This window comes from Nicotiana tomentosiformis, chromosome 2 (assembly GCF_000390325.3).
Source record: "Nicotiana tomentosiformis chromosome 2, ASM39032v3, whole genome shotgun sequence".
Taxonomy (NCBI): Eukaryota; Viridiplantae; Streptophyta; class Magnoliopsida; order Solanales; family Solanaceae; genus Nicotiana; species Nicotiana tomentosiformis.
Genome location: NC_090813.1, coordinates 47,138,250 through 47,163,322, shown reverse-complemented (window position 1 = coordinate 47,163,322; position 25,073 = coordinate 47,138,250). Strand labels below are relative to the sequence as shown.

The following is a 25,073-nucleotide window of genomic DNA, read 5'->3' as shown; positions in this document are numbered from 1 at the left end:
TATCAATCATACTAAAAATGATGTTATAAGTACTTCTAATTACCATTGGACAAAATAAGCAAATCACCCAACCGATCATTTTGACTTTTAGAACCCTGTTCCCCTAATTAAAACTCCTTGTATGTACTTTACTAATTTATGACTTGCGGGGATGGTTGGTTCGGGATTTGAAAGTGTTCGGGTTGAAATCGGAATACTTGGTTCCTTAGTTTGGCTTAAAATGCCCAAGTTTGACTTCGGTCAATATTTTGTGAAAACAACCCCGGAATCAAAATTTGACGGTTCCAATAGGCTCGTATGATGATTTTTCACTTGGGCATATGTTCGAATCGGGTTTTGGACAACCCAGGAGCTCTTCGGCGCTTAATAGTGAAAAACCAACTACTTAAAGGTTTAAGGTTCTTTGAATTTGGTTTGGAGTAAGTTTTAGAGTAATTGAAGTCCGTTTGGAATTTCGAGCCTGGAAATAGTCCCGTATAGTGATTTAAGACTTTCACGCAAAATTTGGTGTCATTCCGGGTAGTATAAGTATGATTTCGACGTGTTCGGAGGAATTTGGAAACTTGAAGTTCATATTTTGATCCAATTCAGTTTTGGGGTGCGATTCTTAATTTCGTTGCTGATTTACGTGTTTTGAGAGTTCGAGCAAGAACGTGTTATGTTTTCAGACTTGTTGGCGCATTTGGACAGGGTCCCGGGGTGCTCGGGTGAGTTTTGAACCACCCGGAGACAAGTTGGAAAAAACCAGAATTTCCAGTTCTGGTTTCCTTCTTCGCGAACACGGAAGGACCCTCGCGTTCGCGAAGAAGGAAAAGTGGGAACTGGACAATTGCCCTTCGTTTTCGCGTGGAGAGTGACACGTTCGCGAAGCCTAGGATTTTTGGCCTACGCGTTCGTGAAGGTCTACTCGCGTTCGCAAAGGAGGACTGGGGCCGGGGTGAAATTACCCTACGCGTTCGCGAGGGAGCTCACGCGTTCGCGAAGGGCAGGCCAGTAAGCCTTCGCGTTTGTGAGACCCCTGTCGCGTTCGCGAAGGGTAAAATTTTAAGGCAGTGACTTTTGCCTTCACGAACGCGAGGCACTAACCCCGTTCGTGAGGAAGGGGTCAGCAGAGCTCGGCAGAATGTCTTAAAAACGGGATTTCACCATTTTTAACCCCATTTCTTCCATTATTACGCGATTTTAGAGATTTTTGAGAGGGGATTTCAACTAGCAACTTAGAGGTAAGTTAATTCTACATACTTTAAGTTAAATACATAGATTATGGGTAGATATAACCTATAAATTTTAAAAATCAAGGGTTTAGATAAAAAAAAAAACTAGATTTTTATAAAAACGAGATTTTAACCACGAAAATGGTTATGGAATTGGATGGAAATTGTATATTTGAGTTCTTGAGATTACGAGTAACGAATTCCTCTGAACATTTCCGGAATCCGGGCACGTGGGCCCGGGGTGAATTTTAGGAATTTTATCATTTTGGGTTTAGGTAATTAATTTAATAGTCTAACTTCGAATTATTGAGCATGTATTAATTATTTTATATAACATTTGGATAGTTTCGGATTTTTCGGCACCGAATTGGGATTTTTACGCGGCGTTGTGATCGGGGAGTGACTTTTAGACCAGGTAAGTCTCTTGCCTAACCTTGTAAGAGGGAATTTACCCCTTAGATAATTCATATTAATAATTGTTGCTATTTATGGGGGCTACGTACGCACGAGGTGACGAGAGTCCGTGCGTAGCTACTAATTATATTAATGTCCGGGTAGTTTAGGACTCAAATCATGAATTACTTGTGATAATTGCTCCTTTTATTTAATTAAATTACTGGAATTTTATTGCAAATTATTTGAGAAAATAGTAAAAGATCGGAACTTCACATACTCGAGATTTTGTGTAAATTATTGAATTGTTAATAGAGATTGAACATCCTACGTGTTAATATTATAATAACTTCTCATTCCGGAGGTTCATAATAAAATGTCCTCCTTTCCTGTGGAGCGGGTCGAATGCCTCAGCAGTATAGATGCATCTATGGATCGCGCCGCACGTCCCTTGGCAGTGTACACAATACTCTGGATCGGGTCATAAGACCTCGGTAGAATTCGTGCATAATAATAATAATTACACGATACCTTAATACTTTAATTGTCGCTTGTTAAGTTAATTGATAAATTGGATATTATTGAAATGTAAGGAATTAATTATTTCTACTTATTTAGAAACTTATTGTTTTTCATCTAAAAATCATGTTTAATTAAATATTTCTATTGTAATATTATTAACCCATAGTGAGTGTCAAAGTCGGCCTCTCGTCACTACTTCTTCGAGATTAGGCTTGATATTTACTGGGTACACGTTGTTTAAGTACTCATGCTACGCTTGCTGCACTTTTTGTGCAGGACCTGAGACAGGTACTATCGGAGGACCTATCGGAGCGCACCCGCGTTATCCAAAGGCTTAGTGGTGAGCTGTCTTTCTGAGCCGTTCTGCAGCAACTAAAGCCTCTTCTTGTATTTGTATTCTGTCTATTTTATTTCAGACAATATTTAGAATTTTGTACAATCTACTAGATACTCATATACTCGTGACACCAGGTCTTGGCACACACTAGTAGAATTTTTGGATTTAATTATTTTACTTGGGTTTTAATTTTATCTTATTTCTCATATTGTCTTAATTTTTGCAAGTACTCGGAGTTTTATTACTCGGATAATTTTTAAAGAAATGAATATATGTTTAAATCAATAGTTGGATTGCCTAGGTGGGATATTGGGTGCCATGACGACCTATAGGTGAATTTGGGCCGTGACAACATGGTATCAGAGCAGTTGGTTCACGTAGGTCTTACAAGTTATGAGCAGGCCTAATAGAGTCTTGTGGATCGGTACGGAGATGTCTGTACTTATCTTCGAGAGGCTATAAGGTGTTAGGAAAACTACCTTTCTTCATCTCCCATCATGCAAATAATTTAGTACTAAATATCTTTCTCTTATTCTCTCACAGATGGTGAGAACGCGCTCTAACGAGGTGCCAAACCAGGGAAGAGCTACTCCCCCTATTGTTAGAGGCCGAGGGAGGGCTCCAGCCAGTGGTAGCGGACGGGGACGTCACAGGGTTGTTCCAGTTGTGCCACCAGTGGGTCCAGCAGAGGATCTTATTATTGAGGAATAGGGTGAGGTGCCCGTAGCAGAGCCCACTCTGGTGGATTTCGCGTCTGCACCGGGGTTCCAAGAGATCATGGGTCGTATGTTGCAGTTCATGGAGACTATGACTCAAGCCAGTTTATTTCCGGCAGACCCAACCACATCTCAGGCGGGCGGGAGAGCACAGACCCCTACCGCACATGCTCATGGGCATGCAACTGCTGTATATCAGACCCAGGGTGCACTGCCCGTGGGTGGAGTCCAGCCAGTGGCAGTAGCTACACTTGAGCCCAGACCAGCTGTTGCCGCCGAGCCGCAAAAGCTATTGGACAGATGGACTAGACTACATCCTCCTGTCTTTGGGGGAGAGTGACATGAGGATCCCCAAGATTTCATTGATCGGTGCAGGGACATACTGCACAACATGAGGATATTAGAGTCTCATGGGGTAGACTTTGCTACTTTTCAACTGGAAGGCAGGGCCCGTAGATGGTGGAAATCTTATCTTCCTGACAGACCAGCAGATTCTCCTCCAATGACTTGGGACAGGTTCACCCGTATTTTCCTGAACAGGTATATTCCACCCTCCCAGCGGGAAGAGTTGCGATTTCAGTTTGAGCAGCTCCAGCAGGGTCAGATGTCAGTGACCGATTATAAGGCGAGGTTCTCTGAGTTATCTCTCCATGCACTTATGATACTCCCTACTAAGCGGAAAGAGTACAAAGGTTTGTTGCAGGTTTACATACTGGCATTCAAGCCATCATTGCCCGAGAGGTTGAGATGGGGACTTCTTATGAGTTGGTTGTGGAGATAGCCCAAAGGATTGAGGGTGTGCATCAGCGTAGCCGAGAGCAGGTTATGAGGGATAAGCGGTTTAGATATTTTGGAGAGTTCAGAGGTGCTCCGTCTGGGGGTAGAGGTCAGCTCGTGAGAGGGCAGTCCAGCAGGCCCCCACATCCAGCACTACCGCCTCTTCGGGGTGCCCCAGTGCGACCTTATTTCAGTGCTATGCAAGAGAGTTCTTATCACCCACCAGCTATTCAGGTTCTTCCAGTGGGTATTTAGGTCCCCAGGGTCAGACTTCTAGCCAGCAGCCCATCGCACCAAAACATTGTTACGAGTGTGGGGATCCTAGTCACATGCGGAGATTATGCCCCAGGCTTCAGGGTAGACCAGTGAAGCAGGGTCAACAGCCTATGAATACCGCATCAGTTGCACCACTAGTCGTCCGACCACCCAGAGATGGAGGGCAGGTGGGTAGGGGTCGTCCTAGAGGTGGAGGCCAGCCAGGTGGAGTCCAGCCAGTTGGCGCTCCAGCTCGGTTCTATGCTTTTCCGGCCAGACCAGATGCAGAGGCCTCAGATATAGCGACTACAAGCATTATTTCTGTTTGCGACAAAGATTCCTCCATATTATTTGATCTAGTATCTACGTATTCATATGTGTCCTCTCTATTTGCTCATTTCCTGGGTGTTTCTCGAGAGTCCTTGAGTACTCATGTTTATGTGTCTACTCATGTGGGCGACTCTGTTATTGTGAATCAGATCTATCGGTCCTGTGTTGTTATATTCTGTGGTTATAAGACTAGAGCAGATCTTCTGCTGCTTGATATGACCGACTTCGAGATTATCCCGAGCATGGACTGGCTATCCCTATATCATGCCATCCTAAATTGCCATGCTAAGACTGTTACTTTGGCAATGTCAGAATTTCCTAGGTTGGAGTGGAAGGGTTCGTCTGTCAGTGCATCTAATCAGGTTATTTCCTTTCTAAAAGCTCGACATATGATCGAGAAGGGTTATTTGGCTTATCTAGCCTATGTTCGGGATACTACTGCAGAAACTCCGACTATTAATTCAGTGCTTGTGGTTCGGAAGTTCTCCGATGTATTTCCTTCAGATCTTCCAGGCATGCCACTAGATCGTGATATTGATTTTTGTATTGACTTGGCTCCAGATACCCAACCTATATCTATCCCACTGTATCGCATGGCTCCGAAAGAATTGACGAAATTGAAAGAACAGCTTGAGGAGTTACTAGCCAAAGGGTTCGTCAGACCGAGTGTATCGCCTTGGGGTGCATCGGTATTATTCGTGAAAAAGAAGGATGGAATGATGTGAATGTGTATTGATTATCATCAATTGAACAAAGTCATTATTAAGAACAAGTACACGTTGCCGCATATTGATGATTTATTCGACCAGTTGCAGGGTGCTAGGGTGTTTTCTAAGATCGACTTGAGGTCGGGGTACCATCAGTTGAAGATTCGGGATTCGGATGTTCTGAAAACTACTTTTCGGACTAGATACGGTCATTATGAATTTCTTGTGATGTCTTTCGGGTTAACTAACGCCACGACGACGTTTATGGATTTGATGAACAGGGTATTCAAGCCATATATTGATTCGTTTGTCATTGTCTTCATTGATAATATTTTGATTTACTCGTGCAGTAAGGAAGATCACGAGCAGCATATGAGAGTGGTGCTTCAGACACTGCGGGGACAAAACCTATAGGCTAAGTTCTCCAAATGTGAGTTTTGGCTAAATTCTGTAGCTTTCTTGGGGCATATTGTATCGGGTGAGGGCATTAAAGTTGATTCCAAAAAGATCTAGGCAATTCAGAATTGGCATCGTCCCACTTCGGCGACTGAGATTAGGAGTTTCCTAGGCTTATCAGGTTATTATCGTCGGTTCGTGGAGAGCTTTTCATCTATTGTAGCACTTTTGACCAAATTAACCCAGAAGAGTGCTCTATTCCGATGGTCCGATGATTGTGAGGTGAGATTTCAGAAGCTCAAGACAGCATTGACTACAACACCAATGCTAGTGTTGCTTTCCGATTCGGGGATGTATACAGTGTATTGTGACGCTTCACGCGTTGGTTTGGGTTGTGTATTAATGCAGGAGGGGTGAGTTATTGCATATGCTTCACGTCAGCTGAAACCCCACGAGAAAAATTACCCGGTACATGATTTGGAGTTAGCTACAATTGTTCACGCTCTTAAGATTTGGAGGCATTATCTTTATGGGGTGTCTTGTGAAGTTTATACTGATCATCGCAGTTTACAGCAATTTTTCAAGCAGAGGGACCTAAATTTGAGGCAGCGCAGATAGCTTGAGTTACTAAAAGATTATGATATTACTATCCTGTATCATCCGGGCAAAGAAAATGTAGTTGCAGACGACTTGAGTAGAAAGGCTGAGAGTATGGGTAGTTTGGCATTCATTTCAGCAGAAGATAGCTTTGGACATTCAGTCCTTGGCTAACAGCCTTGTCAGCCTTGTGAGGCTAGATATTTCAGAGCCCAACCGAGTTCTTGCGTGTGTTGTGGCCCAGTCTTCACTATTTTAGCAGATCAAGGCTCGCCAATATGATGATCCACACTTAATGGTTCTTTGAGAAACGGTACTATAGGGTGGTGCCAAGGAAGTTACTATTGGAGCGGATGGTGTTCTGCGACTTCAGGATCGTTTATGTGTTCCTAATATGGATGGACTGAGAAAAAGGATTTTAGAGGAGGCACATAGTTCTCGGTATTCTATTCATCCAGGTGCTACGAAGATGTATCGTAATTTGAGGCAGCATTATTGGTGGCGAGGGATGATAAAGGACATAGTTGAGTATGTAGCCAAGTGTCTAAATTGCCAGCAAGTTAAATATGAGCACCAGATGCCAGGTGGCCTACTTCAACAGATGACTATACCAGAGTGGAAATAGGAACGCATTACTATGGACTTCGTAGTTGGGTTGCTGTGGACCTTGCAGAAGTTTGATGCAGTTTGGGTCATTGTCGACAGGTTGACCAAGTTGGCACACTTTATTCTGGCTGTGACTACGTATACTTCGGAGAGGTTGGTCCAGATTTATATTCAGGAGATAGTTCGGTTGTACGGTATGCCGATTTCCATCATATCAGATAGAGGCCCTCAGCTTACTTCACATTTTTGGAGATCAGTACAGAGTGAATTGGAGACCCGCGTAGAGCTCAAGACAGCCTTTCATCTGCAGATCGACGGGCAGTCGGAGCGGACAGTTCAAATTTTGGAGGATATGCTCAGGGCATGTGTGATTGACTTTAGAGGCCAGTGGGATCGTTTCTTGCCTTTGGCCGAGTTTGCTTATAACAACAATTACCAATCCAGCATCGAGATGGCTCCATTTGAGGCTTTATATGGTCGGCGATGTTGTTCGCCCATCGAATGGTTTGAGCCCGGTGAGGCTAAGTTACATGGTACTGATTTAGTAAAGGATGCCTTGGAAAAGGTAAAATTAATTCAGGAGCGACTTCGTACAACACAGTCCAGGCAGAAAAGTTGCATGGATCAGAAAGCGCGTGATTTATCGTTTATGGTAGTTGAAAAAGTTCTCTTGAAGGTTTCGCCGATGAAGGGAATCATGAGATTTGGGAAGAAGGGAAAGTTGAGCCCAAGGTTTATAGGACCATTTGAGGTGTTGAGACGAGTTGGGGAGGTTGCTTATGAGCTTGCTTTGCCTCCCAGCCTATTAGGAGTTCATCCCATTTTCCATGTATCTATGCTCCGGAAGTATCATGCCGACCTATCGCATGTGTTAGATTTCAGCACGGTTCAGCTAGATAAGAGCTTGGGTTATGAAGAGGAGCCAGTTGTCATTGTTGATAAACAGGTTCGCCAGTTGAGGTCCAAGAAGATTACTGTAGTAAAAGTCCAGTGGAGGGGCCAACCAGTAGAGGAAGCGACTTGGGAGGCCGAGGAGGACATGCGGGGCAGATATCCACACTTATTTCAGCACTCCAGGTAAAATTCTAAACTCGTTCGAGGACGAACGTTTGTTTAAGAGGTGGAGAATGTAATGACCCAACCGGTCATTTTGACTTTTAGAACCCCATTTTCCTAAATAAAACTCCCCGTATGTGCTTTTATTAATTTATGACTTGCGGGGATGGTTGGTTCGGGATTTGAAAGTGTTTGGGTTAAAATCGGAACACTTGGTTCCTTAGTTTGGCTTAAAAGGCCCAAGTTTGACTACGGTCAACATTTTGAGAAAACGACCCCGGAATCGAGATTTAACGATTCCAATAGGTTCGTATGATAATTTTGGACTGTATATTCGAATCGGATTTTGGACATCCCGGGAGCGCTTCGGCGCTTAATAGTGAAAAATTAACTATTTAAAGGTTTAAGGTTCTTTGAATTTGGTTTGGAGTAGGTTTTAGAGTAATTAAAGTCTGTTTGGAATTCTGAGCCTGGGAATAATCCCGTATGGTGATTTAAGACTTGCACAAAAAATTTGGTGTCATTCCGGGTAGTATAAGTATGATTTCGGCGTGTTTGGAGGAATTTAGAAACTTGAAGTTCATATTTTGATCCAATTCAGTTTTGGGGTGTGATTCTTAGTTTCGTTGTTGATTTACGTGTTTCGAGAGTTCGAGCAAGTCCGTTTTATATTTTCAGACTTGTTGGCGCATTTGGATGGGGACCCGAGGGGCTCGGGTGAGTTTTGAACCACCCGGAGCTAAATTGGAAAAAAGCAGAATTTCCAGTTCTGGTTTCCTTCTTCGCGAACGCGGAAGGACCCTCGCGTTCGCAAAGAAGGAAAAGTGGGAACTGGTCAATTGCCCTTCTCGTTCGCGTGGAGAGTGACACGTTCGCGAAGCCCAGGATTTTTGGCCCACGCGTTCGCGAAGATCTACTCGTGTTCGCGAAAGAGGACTGGGGTCGGGGTGAAATTACCCTACGCATTCACGAGGGAGCTCACGCGTTCGCGAAGGGCATGCCAGTAAGCCTTCGCGTTTGCGAGACCCCTGCCGCGTTCGCGAAGGGTAAAATTTTAAGGCAGTGAATTTTGCCTTCGCGAATGCGAGGCACTGACCACATTCACGAAGAAGGGGTCAGCAGTGCTAGGCAGAATGTCTTAAAAACGAGATTTCACCATTTTTAACCCCATTTCTTCCATTCTTGGGCGATTTTAGAGCTTTTTGAGAGGGAATTTCCACTAGCAACTTAGAGGTAGGTTAATTCTATATACTTTAAGTTAAATACATAGATTATTGGTAGATTATAATCTATAAATTTTGGAAATCAAGGGTTTAGATAAAAAAACCTAGATTTTTATAAAAACGAGATTTTAACCACGAAAATGGCTATGGAATTGGATGAAAATTATATATTTGAGTTCTTGAGATTATGAGTAATGAATTCCTCTGAAAATTTCTAGAATCCGGGCACGTAGGCCCGGGGTAAATTATAGAAATTTTACCATTTTGGGTTGGGTAATTAATTTAATAGTCTAACTTCGAATTATTAAGCATGTATTAATTATTTTATATAACATTTGGATAGTTTCAGATTTTTCGGCACCGAATTGGGATTTTTACGCGGCGTTGTGATCAGGGAGTGGGCTTTTAGACCAGGTAAGTCTCTTGCCTAACCTTGTAAGAGGAAATTTACCCCTTAGGTAATTCATATTAATAATTGTTGTTATTTATAGGGGCTACGTACGCACGAGGTGACGAGAGTCCGTGCGTAGCTACTAATTATATTAATGTCCGGGTAGTTTAGGACTCAAATCATGAATTACTTGTGATAATTGCTCCTTTTATTTAATTAAATTACTGGAATTTTATTGCAGATTATTTGAGGAAATAGTAAAAGATCGAAACTTCACATGCTCGGAATTTTGTGTAAATTATTGAATTGTTAATAGAGATTGAACATTCTACGTGTTAATATTATAATAATCAACACATAAAACCAATTTACATATGCTTCGCTATTACTATTGACAGTAATTATGAAATTCCTTAAACACATAATTAGGGTTCATAAAATTGAGAAAACGTTAATTTTGACGGAAAATTATTAGTTCCTAAACTTGTGCTCTAATACCACATGTAAGGATTTTTCATGTTCTAGATTGTGGTTCATAAGCAATCTATGTAAAATCCTATCAATTATTTAGAATCGTGGAACTATATGATTTTCACATAAAATGCATATATCAAGAAACATACTCGATTCTAGATGATTCGCATCGGAATTGTATGACATTTACTTGTGATTAAGAAAGTTATTTCTCTCTTTTTTCTTTCTGCTTTCTTCCAGAATAAATGAAATATGTTATTTTTTGCCTTTTTAAAGACAGAAAGAGAGAGAGGACCGGTAGTTTTAACGCATAATCCCACTTTCCATTACAGTGGGGAGTTTTAATCAAATTAACTTCTCCAAGTAGCCAATATGAATTTAGCAAATTTAATTTAATATTTATTAAACCCAAAATAACATGCAGCCAACGTGGACTATATTTTTTATTTCACAGATATGTTCATTCCTTATAAAGTGTTTTCCGCTGGAATTGTACATATAATGAACATTATCTAATTTATTATACACATTACTATAATATATATTTATTTCTTACAAAAAACTATGAAAATAACGGTACCCAGCACTTATTACTATTTTGGTATCCACCTAAACAAAAGTCATTGATGCGGGGATTGGGAATGATTTGCAGGCAGAGCTGCCAGACTGACTTCCTGGGTTTATAAATGCTCTAAGGAGTTGAATATTTTATTTAAACATAGTGGGTTTTTGGGCATAAAAATTGTAAAATTTCGGGAAAAAAAGTAATTTTTTTTCAAGTGAAAATGGTATATGAAAATTAGAGTTGTGTTTGGACATGACTATAATCTTGGTTTGTTTTTAAATTTTTGTGAGTAGTCTGAAAAGAAAATTTTGAAAAATATTTTTTTGGAGTTTTTAAAATTTTCAAAAAATTTTAAATTCATCTTTAAGTGAAAATCGAAAATTTCATAGCCAAATATTGAATTTTTTTTTAAAAGTGAAAAAAAATTCGAAAAAAGGAATCGAGGCCAAACGGGCCCATAATGTGTGATTTGTGCGGTATAGTTTCTAATTATGTATAAACCCCCAGTTGATAGCTATTGGGATTTGGAAAAGCTTTTGGCAAGTTGGCGATGGTCCCCGCTGAGATGGGTGGGAAAGACAATCCAACAGAAGGAGAGACTCTTCAACTACTTCAAGATTAAAAATAACATGGAGAATTTTGGTACATACTATACGACAATTTTATCACTCGATCGAACAGACATGTATCAATAATTTATAAGTTTAATTTGTGTTCTTTATAACTGTCAAACCAATCATTCGGCCTAAAGTATTTCATTTTCTCTCTTTGCAAACCATGGGGCAAATGATTTACGTACCTAATTTTGTTCAAAATATCAATTTTTTTGTTAGTCTAAATATCGTAAAAGAGCTTACTTCCAGTTTCATCCAACATAACTTTATTGTTAGTTTGGCTAAAATTCTTAGACGAATCTAAATCGTTGGCAATCTTGGGCGTTAGACTGAATATCAAAAGTAGTTATCAATATTTTGAAGTTATTTAATGATGAGAAGCATAAGAATGTGAGCTTTCGTCACGCTGTAGTTTCACAATAATGATAAGTGAGTGATAAACTAATATTTTATCAAGTTTTATTCGTAGTAGTACTAAAGAAAAATATTTAATCGAGGCAAATGATTAAAATTATTGAGTGGAGCAGAAAGATTGACCCCTTTGGATAAAACAAGAATATTTCGAGTATTTATATTTCCATATTATGACCAACTATAAGAGGGAAAGAAAATTCAAAATGTACTACGTACAACTTAAGTGACAAAAGGATTTGTCCATTTGGGATTAAGATAAAAGTTATGCCTTATAAGGATTTGTTCATTTCATAGAAAGAAAATATTCTTTTTTAACTTTTTCAAATATCTAGCTAAATCACTTTGAGTGCAACCCACATTATCCACATTTTAGGTTTATTTTATATAAGATCATTCTTTAAACATTTTTGCTAGAAAGAGAATGCACGTTTATTTAATCTCGATCTTCATATGTAGATCGAAATATTGATTAAACTGAATATGCATGCACTTTAAATATATCTCTCAATTTATTTAGATCGACTTTAAATGAGTGTTCCTTTAAAGTGTATAGAACGTCGTCAACTTAAGCAACAAATTTCTTCATTGCATCGACCCTCTAGATAATTATAGTTTTGCATCTAAACTCGGGCATGAGCAAATAAATTGATTATTACTATAGTGTACAAATGTACTTCGTAATATCGAGAAACTAGTACTTCTTCAATCCTTTTATCTTATATATTTTTGACATTATTACTTTTTAAAGAATTAAACAATTTTCTGTGTATATTTTACAGACTTATAAATATATTTATTTTTAAAATTAATACTGTAATGCTTTTGACCCCTGACCCGGAGGAAGGGAAAATTGGCAATCGGATTTTAACATTTAACAGAGTTCCAATCAACTTCGAATTGCACGACCACTCCAAACACTAGCAGTTGCAGCAGCAAAAATCAAACACGAAGGTCCCCCAAATTTGCAAGGAACAATCCAATATGATACGTAACGGAGTTGAAGACGAAGAGAAGTGGCTTGCCACTGGGATCGCCGGCCTTCAGCAAAACGCTTTTTACATGCATCGCGCTCTTGTATTTCCCGAAAGCCTCTATTTTTTACTTGTAAAATTTGAGCTTTTTGGTATTCAAAACCCCTAATTTGGAGTTTTCAGGACTCGAACAATCTGAAAGATGCATTGAAATACTCGGCTCAGATGCTCTCGGAGCTCCGAACTTCCAAGCTTTCTCCTCACAAATACTACGAGCTATGTAAGTGATTCTCACTGATCTGATCTAGATTTTGCCTCTTAGTGTGTTAGTTAGAATTTGAAGATCCTTTAACCAGCAGTATTGGAATTGTGCTTTGTTAGATATGCGGGCATTTGATGAATTGAGGAAGCTAGAGATATTCTTCAAGGAGGAGAGTAAGCGTGGTTGCTCTATTGTTGACTTGTATGAGCTCGTGCAGCACGCTGGCAACATTTTGCCCAGATTGTAAGTTGTGATGGCGATCCGGTCTTTATTCTGAATCCTTAATTGTGTTAAGTGGAGTTGCAAATAAGGCTGAACTTTGTTAGATACTTTAGAGTCCTTATTAAGACAGGTTAAGACATATCAATTTTTGCTTTCTGCTTTTTAATCCTATTGTAAATATTCCATAGTGCTGTTTGGTCGTTAATGGAATCTTATTTTACTGATAAAAAAAGAATTTGCTTAAACTTTGCAGTCTTATTCTGTTTAAAAATTTCAAATGCTAAATACTCAGATAAGTAGTAAAGCACATACTATCTGATAACCTATGTTGCGCGGACTCTTCAAAATGTTATCGTACCCGTGTCGGATCCTCCAAAAATGCATTACTTTTGGAGGATCCGACACGCACCCAGCCACATTTTAGGAGAGTCCGAGCAACATAGCTGATAACTCTAAAATGGGTTTGATCCAATTTGGCGTCACCCTATATGAATCAAGGAAAAGGCTAGCAGTTGGATTTTTGTCCTTACAACTCAGTGTCTAATTAGAATTGCAGGAAAAGCCTAGTCCGCAAACAACACTTCCACAATTAGCAAAGAAGTTACCAAATTTGATTAAACCTCATAAGGTCTTTGCCACAAGGAGGACCTGGTCAAGTGACTGCTTCACCACAACTTGGGAAGCAAGCACCATTGGCTAAGATTGAGAGCCTATAGAGGAGAAGCATTCCCCCCCCACCGGAGAAGGTAAAGCGTCCAGTCTATTCAAAAAAGCCAAAATAATCAATTACAATATGGAAATGCAAAAATATAGTCCTTGCTCTTCTTGTATTACAAGGAACTCAAAACATCTAGGATTGAATCAGGATCCTCTACATATTCTGATTTACACCAAAAACAAAAAAGAAGAATACACTTCATCTTAATCTTTTGTAGAGAGTTGGTTGTATCTTCAAAGCATCTCGGGTTCCTTTCTTTCCAAATTGTCCACCAAATAGTTGCTGGGACAATTTTCCATCTGTTTTTGTCTGTGGTAAAGTCTATCTCTGTATTCCAGCATAATAAAAGATCAGAGGTTCTCCCTGGCATTACCCATCTAGCACCTCTGAGATTAATGAACAAATCCCATAACTAGCTGGTCACTCTACAATGAAGAAACAAACGGTTGATTGTCTCAGCATCATTCCCACACAAATAACATCTTGAAACAATTCTCTTCCGTAGATTATCCTGAGTGAGGACAGCCTCCCTAATCACAAACTTGGGAATCACGTGGTAGTGAAAATTGGGTTACTTTTTAGTCCGGTCCTGGATGGTCTGTCTCTTTTTGGGAGAAGATTTTCTATCCCACCTGCCTATGAAGAACTGCAAGACTATTGGGCAATAAAATTTGTCACCTGTAATACTGTTGAATCAGAATGTTTGGATTCTGTTCCATTTGACCTGTAACACTAAAGTTCTTTTAAACTTTTGTTCGTATTCTCTTAAACTGCTCACTGACATCACTCTCCATGTTTTGTTTAGCACTCAGTTGAATAAACCTTTTAACTCACGTGAATGCAAGTTTCACAGCTCTAGCAGTTTGGAAACTGGGAATCTGCTGACATTGCATTTAGTGTATTTGAAACAGGAAAATGTCCAATATAGATATGTGAATTTATAGGAAAGCAAAGCCATACTGGGTAATTAGCAATAGGCCGGTATCCTTTTATGAAGTAAATTTCCCAAATCTTTTGTGAACTGGTGATTGCTTTTCAAACAGGGAGGGATTGTCACAAGTATAGCTGAAGACCTCAAAGTTCCTTCCCAGGAACGCTGAGATACCAAGTTCAACTTGTCTCAGATTTGCCTTTACTAGTATATTTTGATAAGGTAATGATTTATTGATGTCCTGGGGAAGGGGTTAATGAAACCTCGTACACAAATTATATACCAAAAGTAAGGAACCTTGTACACAACACTGAATGGTGGAACGGTTATAAGGACACTTGATTCCATTGTTCCTTTGCTCTTCAGTTATGTACCTTTTGATAAGAAAAACAAAATTAGTAGTCTTCAGTTATGTACCTTGAGTAAAAAGAAATGTTAATGCTGTTATAAGGCACCTGATTTCATTATTCCTCTGCCCTTCAGTAATGTGCCTTATACTAAAGAGAAATGCTAATACGGTTATAAGGACACTTGATTTCATTATTCCTGTGATCTTCAGTCAAGAGACATGTAATGCACTCAGATTTGTGTTACTAGTATATAAGCCACTGATTGCCTTCTTAAGCTTATTCTAATTCTGCTCTTATATCAACTGCATGTCAGTATCTTCATGGTTTTTATCCCTGCTTTTTCTTAGGTATCTCCTTTGTACTGTGGGGTCGGTGTACATCAAATCAAAGGAGGCTCCTGCCAAGGATATTCTCAAAGATCTGGTGGAAATGTGTCGTAGCATACAACATCCATTACGTGGGCTCTTCCTAAGGAGTTACCTTTCCCAAGTCAGCAGGGATAAACTCCCTGATATAGGATCTGAATATGAAGGGTAAGGGCATCACCCAGCTGCATTACCAGCAATATATGTACATTATTGTGTCAGATGCCCAAATTAGCTGGGTTACCTTAGCAATGGTCTGATTGCAAGGTTTACACACACTTGAAGAAAATTTACAAAAATGAACGTTTAGTTGGATACCCTGACATGCTGTTCCCACAGGGATGCTGACACTGCTATGGATGCTGTAGAATTCGTGCTCCAAAATTTCACAGAAATGAACAAACTTTGGGTGCGAATGCAACATCAGGTTGGTTCAAATGTCTGTGAATGCTGTAACTGCTCTCGTACTTTGACATGAATAATGCCACAACACCTGCATGTCATGAAGGTAAAAGAAATCATGAGGACATACTTTGTGGTCATGCAGGTGTTTTAATGCTTCTGAATGATACATACTCTTTGCTGATCATGAGTTGAGGGTTGCGTCGGGATTTCTGGTCTGCAGGGACCTGCACGGGAAAAGGAAAAACGTGAAAAAGAAAGGAGCGAGCTTCGTGATCTTGTAATGAGCTGTTACTTAGGCATGATTACTAGCAACTGAAATAAGCCACGGATATGCACACTTATGTGAGGATTTTCGTTTTGCTCTTATTATTGGTAGGTGGGGAAAAACCTGCATGTTCTAAGTCAAATTGAGGCCATTGACCTTGATTTGTACAAAGATATGGTGCTTCCTAGAGTTCTAGAGCAGGTAATCTGCCTCTGGTGACCTTCCCTATCGTAATTATTTAAGCCAAAATCATTACAATATTCTAACTCATAGTGTACCTCATGTTATGTTTAGGTTGTCAACTGTAAAGATGAGATTGCACAGGGATATTTGATGGATTGCATCATCCAAGTCTTCCCTGATGAGTACCACTTACAAACTCTTGAAACATTACTAGATGCTTGCCCCCAGTTTCAGGTATGTCAGTATTGTTCATATCATAAATTGGGATTTTCTTTAACTGCAATAGTAAAATGTAGAAGCAAAAATGTCATGCCTGGTGGGACACCACGGGTGTGAGGTTGGTTTACTGTCTGCAAGAATGTTTAAGATAACCTTGGCGTTATAAATTCAAAGATTAGGTTATGGAGGCCAATGAATAATGCAGCTCGTGTCTAATGCTAGAAGATAGGCTGGGAAACTTAAGAGATTAGGTATGCATTTGTTCGATAATTTTTATACCCGATCAAAAAAAATCTAGGACCAATTCTGCATCACTTATGAAGTCATTGTTGTAAAGGTTAATTGTTGCCACTTGTTTGTTTTAAACTATCTCTGTGACAGTTCTAGACAGTGGACAATCAGTGGTCCTTTTTTATCAGAACTTAACTTACCAAGCATTATTTGCTATGTCATTTGTGTTTTTAGATCATTTGCTATGTCTTTTATGTCTTTATTATGTTTTGTGTCTTCAGCCATCTGTTGATATCAAGACAGTGCTTGCTCGTCTGATGGAAAGGCTTTCAAACTATGCTGCTTTAAGTGCAGAAGTTAGTAACAAATTCAATCTTCTCCAGAATTAGAGATTTACACCTGGCAGTTTCTGAATATTTTCTTCCTGTAGGTCTTACCTGAGTTTTTCCAGGTTGAAGCTTTCACAAAACTAAACAATGCCATAGGCAAGGTAATTGAGATTACTGTTCTTAAATATATTAAAACTGCTATATGGATTCTAGAATGCTTTGAGGAGAAACCTTTTTTATATCCTGGATTTCTACCTCAACCGAGTGGGGATTTAGTGGATATTGCTGATGTTTTAGAATTTCATCAAGAGATACTTATTGACCAGCAATTTTTGTGTTCTCCATTGTTGGAGATTCAGATAAATCTTAGAAATAAAGTACTTTCATAGCTTCATAGCAGAAAGATTCATTCAGGGAGATTATCGCTTGTGAAAATATAGATTGGTACCTTTTCAAAAAAAAAAAAAAAAAAATTTTCAAGAAAATATAGATTGGTACATTGTACTGTAATCATGACCTGATGAGTCTGATCTGTTCTCCATTTGAGATATTGGACCAGAAAGCCTTCCAAGATGTTCTTGGTTGTTTCGTTTCCTAGAATAAAGAACAATTACTGTTGTTTTCGCATTATTTTGGTTTTCGAAAAACAAAACCTTAACGTAAAGGCCGTTAGTAACGCACAGTAAACCGATACTTGCAGAATCATATTGAATGACAGGTATTTTTTTCCAGAGAAAACAAAACAAAAGCAAACTAAACAGACATTCCAAAAATGAACCAAATAACACGACTTTAAAATCCCGGTTTTTTTCCTGATCAGTAATGAATTCTAGTTATGTATAATTTCTTTGATTATGATGATGCGCTTCATTATACCCGTCTCTCTGTTGGTGCAGGTGATAGAGGCTCAAGAAGACATGCCTATTGCTGGAGTGGTGACTTTGTATGCATCTCTTTTGACATTTACTCTTCATGTCCACCCTGATCGCCTTGATTATGTAGATCAGATTCTGGTAGGTTCTTATTTTCTCTCTCTCAATAAGTAGTTGCCATACGCACTATGGTTCTAGGTTTTATGTTTCTGGGTAAGTTTATTAGTCTGTTGTGTTTTCTGGATCCATAATGAACATGTGAAACTTGTAGAACAGAACACAAAAACAAGATAAGTTGTACGTGAAACTTTTCATTCTTTGAAGGCTATGTCAATTTAGACGGCTTTCTGGCCTGCCTGGTTCGCGTGGAGCCTGTAATGATCTCACTCTTTTTCACATGCAGGGTGCCTGTGTTCAGAAACTTTCTGGAAAAGGAAAGCTCAAAGACAATAAAGCAACAAAACAGATTGTGGCCCTACTAAGTGCTCCCCTGGGGAAGTATAAGGATATAGATACTGTGCTAAAGCTGTCAAATTATCCTCATCTTATGGAGTATCTTGATGATGCAACTAGTAAAGTGATGGCTAATGTTTTGGTTCAAAATATTCTGAAAAATAAGACTTGCATTTCAACTGCTGAAAAGGTTTGATATTAGTTAATTTTGTGTACTTGAATTTATTGCTTACAAGTGTTTCCCATTTGTTACTTGAAATTACTGGTCTTGTCAGGTTGAGGCACTTTTTGAGTTAATGAAAGCACTGATTAGAGATTTGGATGAGGATGTTAATGATGAGGTGGACTGGAAACTCTCTGCTTGCTTTAACATTTACCTTAGTTCTTAAGCTTATATTTTCCTTGCATCCTCACTGGCATCTATTTTAAAATTAGTTTGTCAATGCAGTATGCAATTGTGTCTTAGTTTCTTCATCCTCCAATTTTCAGCTTGATGTAGATGATTTCAAAGAAGAGCAGAATTCCGTTGCACGGCTTATTCAAATGCTTCACAATGATGATCCTGAAGAGATGCTGAAGGTAATTATGATTTACTTTCTCTTAAATTACTTATATACTCCTTTGAGGGACAGCCTCTGTACTTGTTATTACCAGTGTTTTAAAAGGCATTTTCGGGGCAAGCCCTGGGGCGAGGCGCACCAAAAACGCTCCGAGGCGATGGTGTGGGGCGAAAGTCTCAAGAGGCGTGTGCATAGCAATTCGGGACGTACGTCCGGGCGTTCGGGGTGTATGCCCGGACGTTTGAGGCGCATTTTTTTAGTGAGGCGTAAGCCTTAGAAACTTTTTCAAATTAAAACAAAATTTGTTGAATAAGTCCTTCATATAATACCCAAATTCTCAAAAGTCAGCTTGGTAATTACTCAAAAGTTTTAAGAAGGAACTGAAATGTATTAAATTTAAAAGTCAAGACTTTTTTTATTGGTTGAAGCCCTAATTCATAGTCTTTCCCAATTCTTTATCTTGTCTGCTAGTCTGTAATATCTCCCAAAAGTAACGAATATTCAATTGTTTTATACAAATACAAAGAGAACTCCATTCTCCTTCATAGCAGTAAGTTCAAAGTTCAAATTGCAGGTTAGTCATCCTTTTTGTTCCTCCATGTAGAAAACTTTATTTTTTTTAGACGCAAGGTACTTGGACTGTTTTGACTAGTTTTTTGTGGAGATGGAGTATATATATATATATATATATATATATTCACATATTTATAGTTTTCTTCAATTCTTATGCAATTTTACCCGTTTATAAATATTTACTATAATTATATTATTTTATAAAATATTAAAAATTAAATATCTATGGGGCTTACGCCTCGCTGAGGCATATGTAAAATGTCTCGCCTTACGCCCACGCCTTTTAAAACACTGGTTATTATCGAAAAATCATGCCCTTGTAGCATAATGCCTTTTCGGATGAGGTTGGTAAGTGTACTCTTATGCATGTTCCTGGTGGAGCATGTGTACTTACTTTCTTCCCTTTTCCTGGTCAAGATAAGGCCGCTTGAGATGGTTTGGTCATATCCTGCATCGACCTATAGATGCACCGGTCCGTAGGTGTGAAACTATGGTTGGGGAAGGTGTTAAAAGGGAACGGCGTAGACCTAAAATCACATGGAATAAAATTGTCTCGAAAGATATACAAATCCTTGGAACCATTGCAAACAGCTAAAGATGCACAATGGAAGAGAAAAATCCATATAGGTGATACCTGCTAGTTGGGAATAGGTTTTTGACTTGGTAGAGAAATTTTGTTGTTGTTATTGTTGTTATTGTATTATTGTTATTATTATTGTTATTATTATTATTATTACTATATATATATATATATATATATATATATATATATTTATCTTTTTTACTTGCACTTTTATTTTATTTTTGTAATGATGATATGAGTTGAGCTAAATGAGGCATAATTGTTGTTGATTGCCCTTAGCTTATTGTCACCATCTGGATTCAGGAGACATTGCAAAGGTACTTGTTTTCTAATAGAGTGTTAGTTTCTAATCCCTTCACCAAAAGTTGAACGTGGTGGTTTGATTGGCAGAAAATAAAGTAGGAAAGCCGTTAGTTGTTCCTTTTTGTATTTCTTTTGTTTCTCCGGGTAAATGGTGTAAAAGAAGGTTGGGCACTGCCTTTCATATTATAGAATATTCAAACAATAGTCTGTAAAGTGTCAAAAATATATTTTCCAGGATATGGTCATGGTTGTTTGACATCCCAAAGAAGTAACCAGGAGTATGAACTTGGGATAGAATACCATGTATCATCTTTCTTTTCAGTCGTTTTCTTCTATTAGGTAATCACTACCTCTTGCAAGAGAAGATACTGATATTCCCTATTATCCTCTAAGTTTCTAACCAGAGAGATGGATGGGAATGAGCTATAGAGTCTTAACATCAGGTTCAACTTGCAAGTGATGAGTTCATGCCTCGTGGCTCCGTGGTTCACATTTTTATAATTCCATTCTCAAGAAAAGATATTGATGCATATATGATGATCTACTTTGAAGAGTGTTAATGTTTTCACTTTGTTATTAAGAAGGGAAAAAAAGGAAAATGATGAGAAACCCAGTGACTGCCAACACTAGAGGAGAACTTTAAAATGACCATGTACAAGCCCAGCTTGTAACCAAAATGAACCGTCCATGCCTCGTGGCTCTGTGGTCAGTGTTGTCAAAGGCGCGCTTAAGCCCTAAAGTGAGGCTCAAAACATGTTGAGCGCTTCGCATCGCTTTGTAGGCACTTTAGCCTTGTCATCAAGGCTGTAAGGCATATTTTTCCTTGCCAATGAGCGTAATCCTGAAGAGGAAAATCTAAACAATTGATATTTCACTTCATTGTAAAAAAAATTCAATTTCTTTATCTATATATTTGTTATTCATGCTTATAATTATTAGTCTTGGACTACACATACATATTTATATTTTTTTCTCCATTTGCGCCTTTCTTCATTAAAGCCCACACTTTATTTGCGCTTTGTGCTTAAAGCCCCGATGTACCTTAGAGCTTCTTTGCGCTTTTCGCTTTTGATAACACTGTCAGTGGTTCACATTTTTTTTATATGATCGTTTATGCTCAAGACAAGGCATGCATCTGATGATAATGTTGTATGGTTTGCTTCTATGTGGCTGCAATGTTTGTTTTCCTAGTTGTAAGTGTTGTTTCCTTGCTTCCGAGAGTTGATACGATTTGCTATTTCATTGTATTGCAGATGATTTGTGCTGTGCATAAACACATTTTGACAGGAGGACCAAAGAGGCTTCCTTGTACCATCCCTCCCCTTATTCTTAACTCTCTTAAGGTTTGAATCTGCAACTTGAGGGCTATAAGAGGAGTCTGGTGCTCAATATTCCTTGTTTCCTTTTGTGCTAAGCTAAATGAAGGGGACTTGTGCATATGTAGCGCGTCAGCATGATCCTTCACCTATGGAACTACTCGTTCTAAGAAGAGAACATAAAAAAAAGTATATTACCGCCCACCCCACCCCATGTTCCCCATTAAAGAGAAGAAAGAGAGGAGAGTTCCTTCACAAATAGATTGGCCTACTTTGTTGTACCGCTGATGTATTTTTCCCTTTGTTTCTAGTTTGTTAGGCGACTGCATAGTCATGATGAAAATGCTCCTGAGGATGAGGCATCTGCTATGCCTGAGAAATTTTTTCAGATTCTGAATCAGGTATTATAACAGAATGGGGATGTTATTAGTGTAAATCTTGTTTTATGAGTCGTGTTCTTCTGTTCCTTCTTTCTTTAGCTTGTCTTCATTCATTTGCAGTCATTCTTACAATTTTACCATTCTTATGAATGTCCTGAGGTAATTCTGTTACTTATGGCTACACCTTGTTCTAGATTATTGAGGCTCTCTCAATTGTTCCAGTACCGGAACTAGCGTTGAAGTTGTACTTGGAGTGTGCTGAGGTACATGATTTCCGTTCAAACTTGTGGAAGATAGCTCGCATCTGTTTTTTACTGACAAGCAGTTGTCTCTGTTGCTCAGGCTGCTAATGATTCTGACCTAGAGCCTGTTGCCTATGAATTTTTCACTCAAGCTTATATGCTATATGAAGAAGAAATCTCGGTAGTATCTGCTTTATTTTGTCCCAATTTTATATTCTGGAATTCCTGGCATGCTATATGTTTGCGTGAAACCTTTAGTTGATTTTTCTAATGTTAATTCAATTGTTTGGCAGGACTCCAAAGCACAGGTGACTGCAATACACTTGATAATTGGGACTCTTCAGAGAATGCACATCTTTGGTGTTGAGAACAGGGATACATTAACGCACAAGGCCACAGGGGTAATTGTTTTAGCATCTCCTATTTGCTTTTGCTGATTTTAATATCATTACAAATAGATTCTAACCGCTCTTTCCCCTTTGTATCCTCAAGTACTCTGCAAAGCTCCTTAAGAAGCCTGATCAATGTAGGGCTGTATACGCTTGTTCACATCTTTTCTGGGTTGACGATCAGGACAATATCAAGGATGGAGAAAGGTTCATAACTATGCCATGCATACTTAGGGGATGAATTATAGATTTAATTTAAATCTTCTAAGGCTCTGTTGAGTTCCTTTTGGTTTCATGCTTTTCTGTTGCCTTCTTCTCATGTGTTACTTTTTTTTAATCCAGGGTTTTGCTTTGCTTAAAGCGGGCCTTAAGGATTGCAAATGCTGCTCAACAAATGTCCACTGCAACCCGAGGAAGCAGTGGATCGGTCTTGCTCTTTATAGAAATTCTAAACAAGTAAAACCAACTCTTCATTCTTGCTCTTTTTCCTTCTCAAATACTGTTCTTTTGGAAGTCATTAACAACAGAACCATTTGTATGTTAACAGGTATCTATATTTCTTTGAGAAAGGGGTCTCACAGATTAATGTTCCCTCCATCCAGAGCCTGATTGAACTAATCACAACTGAAATGCAAAGCGAAAATACAACAGCAGATCCTGCAGCAGATACCTACTTTGCAAGCACCCTGCGATATATCCAGTTCCAGAAGGATAAAGGTGGTGCAGTTGGTGAGAAATACGAGCCAATCAGGCATCAAGTCATAATCAAATAGAGCATTCTTCCAAGGAATTTGAATTCTTGGTGTCAGAGAAGCAGCACATTTTTGTTCAAGTACAAAATTGATTCATTTTCAACTTGCTCTAGAGAAAAATGCATTCGAAACCGGGCTAGCAGAAGCAGCTGCAGAGACGTGTATATCCTGATCACGCCTTCACGGTATATCCTAATAAAGATTGTGAGTGATTGTTGTAAGTTGTAATAATTTGCTCTCCAGTTAGGACTTTGAGCGCTTGCCACTGGTATTTGTTTTAGATTTATTTGGGAGGTTTTAGACTTTTCTTTTGAGGTGGAGAAAGGTGGGGAGGTAGTTCGTGAATATCTAGTTCAAATATGTGATTAAGATAAGTACCGGAATAATTTGTCCTGTAGTTGTATAACATGCCCTATCCCATTTGAACTTGCCTAAACATTTCTCAAATTACCAATGACTTTTAATCAAATATTACTGAAATGGTAATTGGAGCAATTCTGCTGGTGGAAAATGTGATATAAGGAAGCCAATCAATTTTATATCAGGCTATTGCGGCCGATTAATTAAAAAAAGCTAATATTTCAGAAATTTTAAACTAGGGTTTTCATAAACTATGACGTTTTTGCTAGTCTAACATTATCGCTAATGTCCCATATCTCGCTGATAAATCAATCAGGGTAATTGCCAACCCGTATGTTCCAGCAGCAATGAAAGCTGCAAAAATTGAAATGATGAATACCAAAATGTGTTGTGCTTGATTCTACTTGTTCGGATGTGAATTACATGTGGTTGTGGCCAAGGTTTAAACTCGACAATTTGGATTGCATCTTAGTAGAGCAGTGCTTGATATATCAGAGCTTACTGTCGTGGAACCGTTTTTCTTAGGATTCGGCGAGGGCAGCGAAGTTAGATTGACTGCTACTTAGCTTTAGCCCTTAGACAATAAATAGCACAATCGTGCTAAAGCAATGCCAATCACACGAAACAAGCAAGAAAGCTATGAAAGGAGGAGACTTGGATTTGGGGGGCAAGTGCCAATTTTCTGTTGTATTATGCAATATCTGATGCTTACAAAGAATGAGTATAAAGCCTATTTATAGAAACGAAAATGGCTATACAAAGGGGGTGGTTGGCAGGGCTGGTAAGGCTGTTACAGCACCTTGGTGCATTCCAACATGGAAAGCTGCCTGGTGCACTCCAGCATGGAAAGCTGGAAAGGCAGACTTAGTGGATTCTGCTGTCAACCATGGTCTAGAAGGTCAAAGATGCCTTCCCACTGATGGCTGCTTGTCTCTTGGTCTGGTGACTTTCTGCCAAAGGTGCTTTCAGTTGGCATCTCATCATTTCTGTGTGGCCCTATGTGTTTTCCCACTGATGGCAGTCCGAGATTTGAGCTCGGACAAGCCACGCCATCGCTGGAATTGCTGAAAATTAATAGGTGCGATGGCGGGGCGGTTCACGCTCCCCCACTTGAAATGGCGACGACCCCGGCGCCACACAACTGAAGATAATTGTGGACTTGTTCCCTGAACTGCCACAAATCTTCGTACTTCTCCCATGATGCCTCCTCTGGCGAAGTTCCTTTCCAGTGAACAAGGAACTGTGCGCTCGA

The 25,073-nt window shown here is 39.1% G+C and overlaps 1 protein-coding gene across 2 annotated transcripts; it reads left to right on the top strand.

Moving 5' to 3' along the window:
- Positions 1 to 12,415: 12,415 nt before the first annotated feature.
- LOC104105869 (vacuolar protein sorting-associated protein 35A) lies at positions 12,416 to 23,930 on the top strand. 2 transcript variants are annotated; one of them, XM_009614282.4, is made up of 22 exons: positions 12,416 to 12,661; positions 12,742 to 12,838; positions 12,940 to 13,063; positions 15,389 to 15,574; positions 15,746 to 15,833; positions 16,032 to 16,088; positions 16,188 to 16,277; positions 16,371 to 16,493; positions 16,991 to 17,065; positions 17,140 to 17,199; positions 17,935 to 18,051; positions 18,314 to 18,553; positions 18,639 to 18,704; positions 18,853 to 18,942; positions 21,636 to 21,725; positions 22,010 to 22,099; positions 22,273 to 22,341; positions 22,421 to 22,501; positions 22,614 to 22,721; positions 22,813 to 22,916; positions 23,052 to 23,165; positions 23,257 to 23,930. In XM_009614282.4, the coding sequence occupies exons 1-22, from the start codon at positions 12,569 to 12,571 to the stop codon at positions 23,480 to 23,482; spliced, it is 2,388 nt and encodes a 795-aa protein (XP_009612577.1). In that variant the 5' UTR covers positions 12,416 to 12,568; the 3' UTR covers positions 23,483 to 23,930. The 2 variants fall into 2 exon arrangements, with proteins under 2 accessions (XP_009612577.1, XP_009612578.1); XM_009614283.4 differs by lacking the exons at positions 12,416 to 12,661; positions 12,742 to 12,838 and adding an exon at positions 13,591 to 13,788.
- The last annotated feature ends 1,143 nt before the right edge of the window (positions 23,931 to 25,073 follow it).

What these genes read in the sequence shown, in the direction of transcription:
- LOC104105869 (XM_009614282.4), top strand. Translation starts at nt 12,569, where the DNA reads ATGATACGTAACGGAGTTGAAGACGAAGAGAAGTGGCTTGCCACTGGG. An exon ending in GCATTTCAACTGCTGAAAAG is followed by an intron (nt 18,554 to 18,638) that starts GTTTGATATTAG and finishes TGGTCTTGTCAG; the next exon opens with GTTGAGGCACTTTTTGAGTT. An exon ending in TTTTTCAGATTCTGAATCAG is followed by an intron (nt 22,100 to 22,272) that starts GTATTATAACAG and finishes ACCTTGTTCTAG; the next exon opens with ATTATTGAGGCTCTCTCAAT.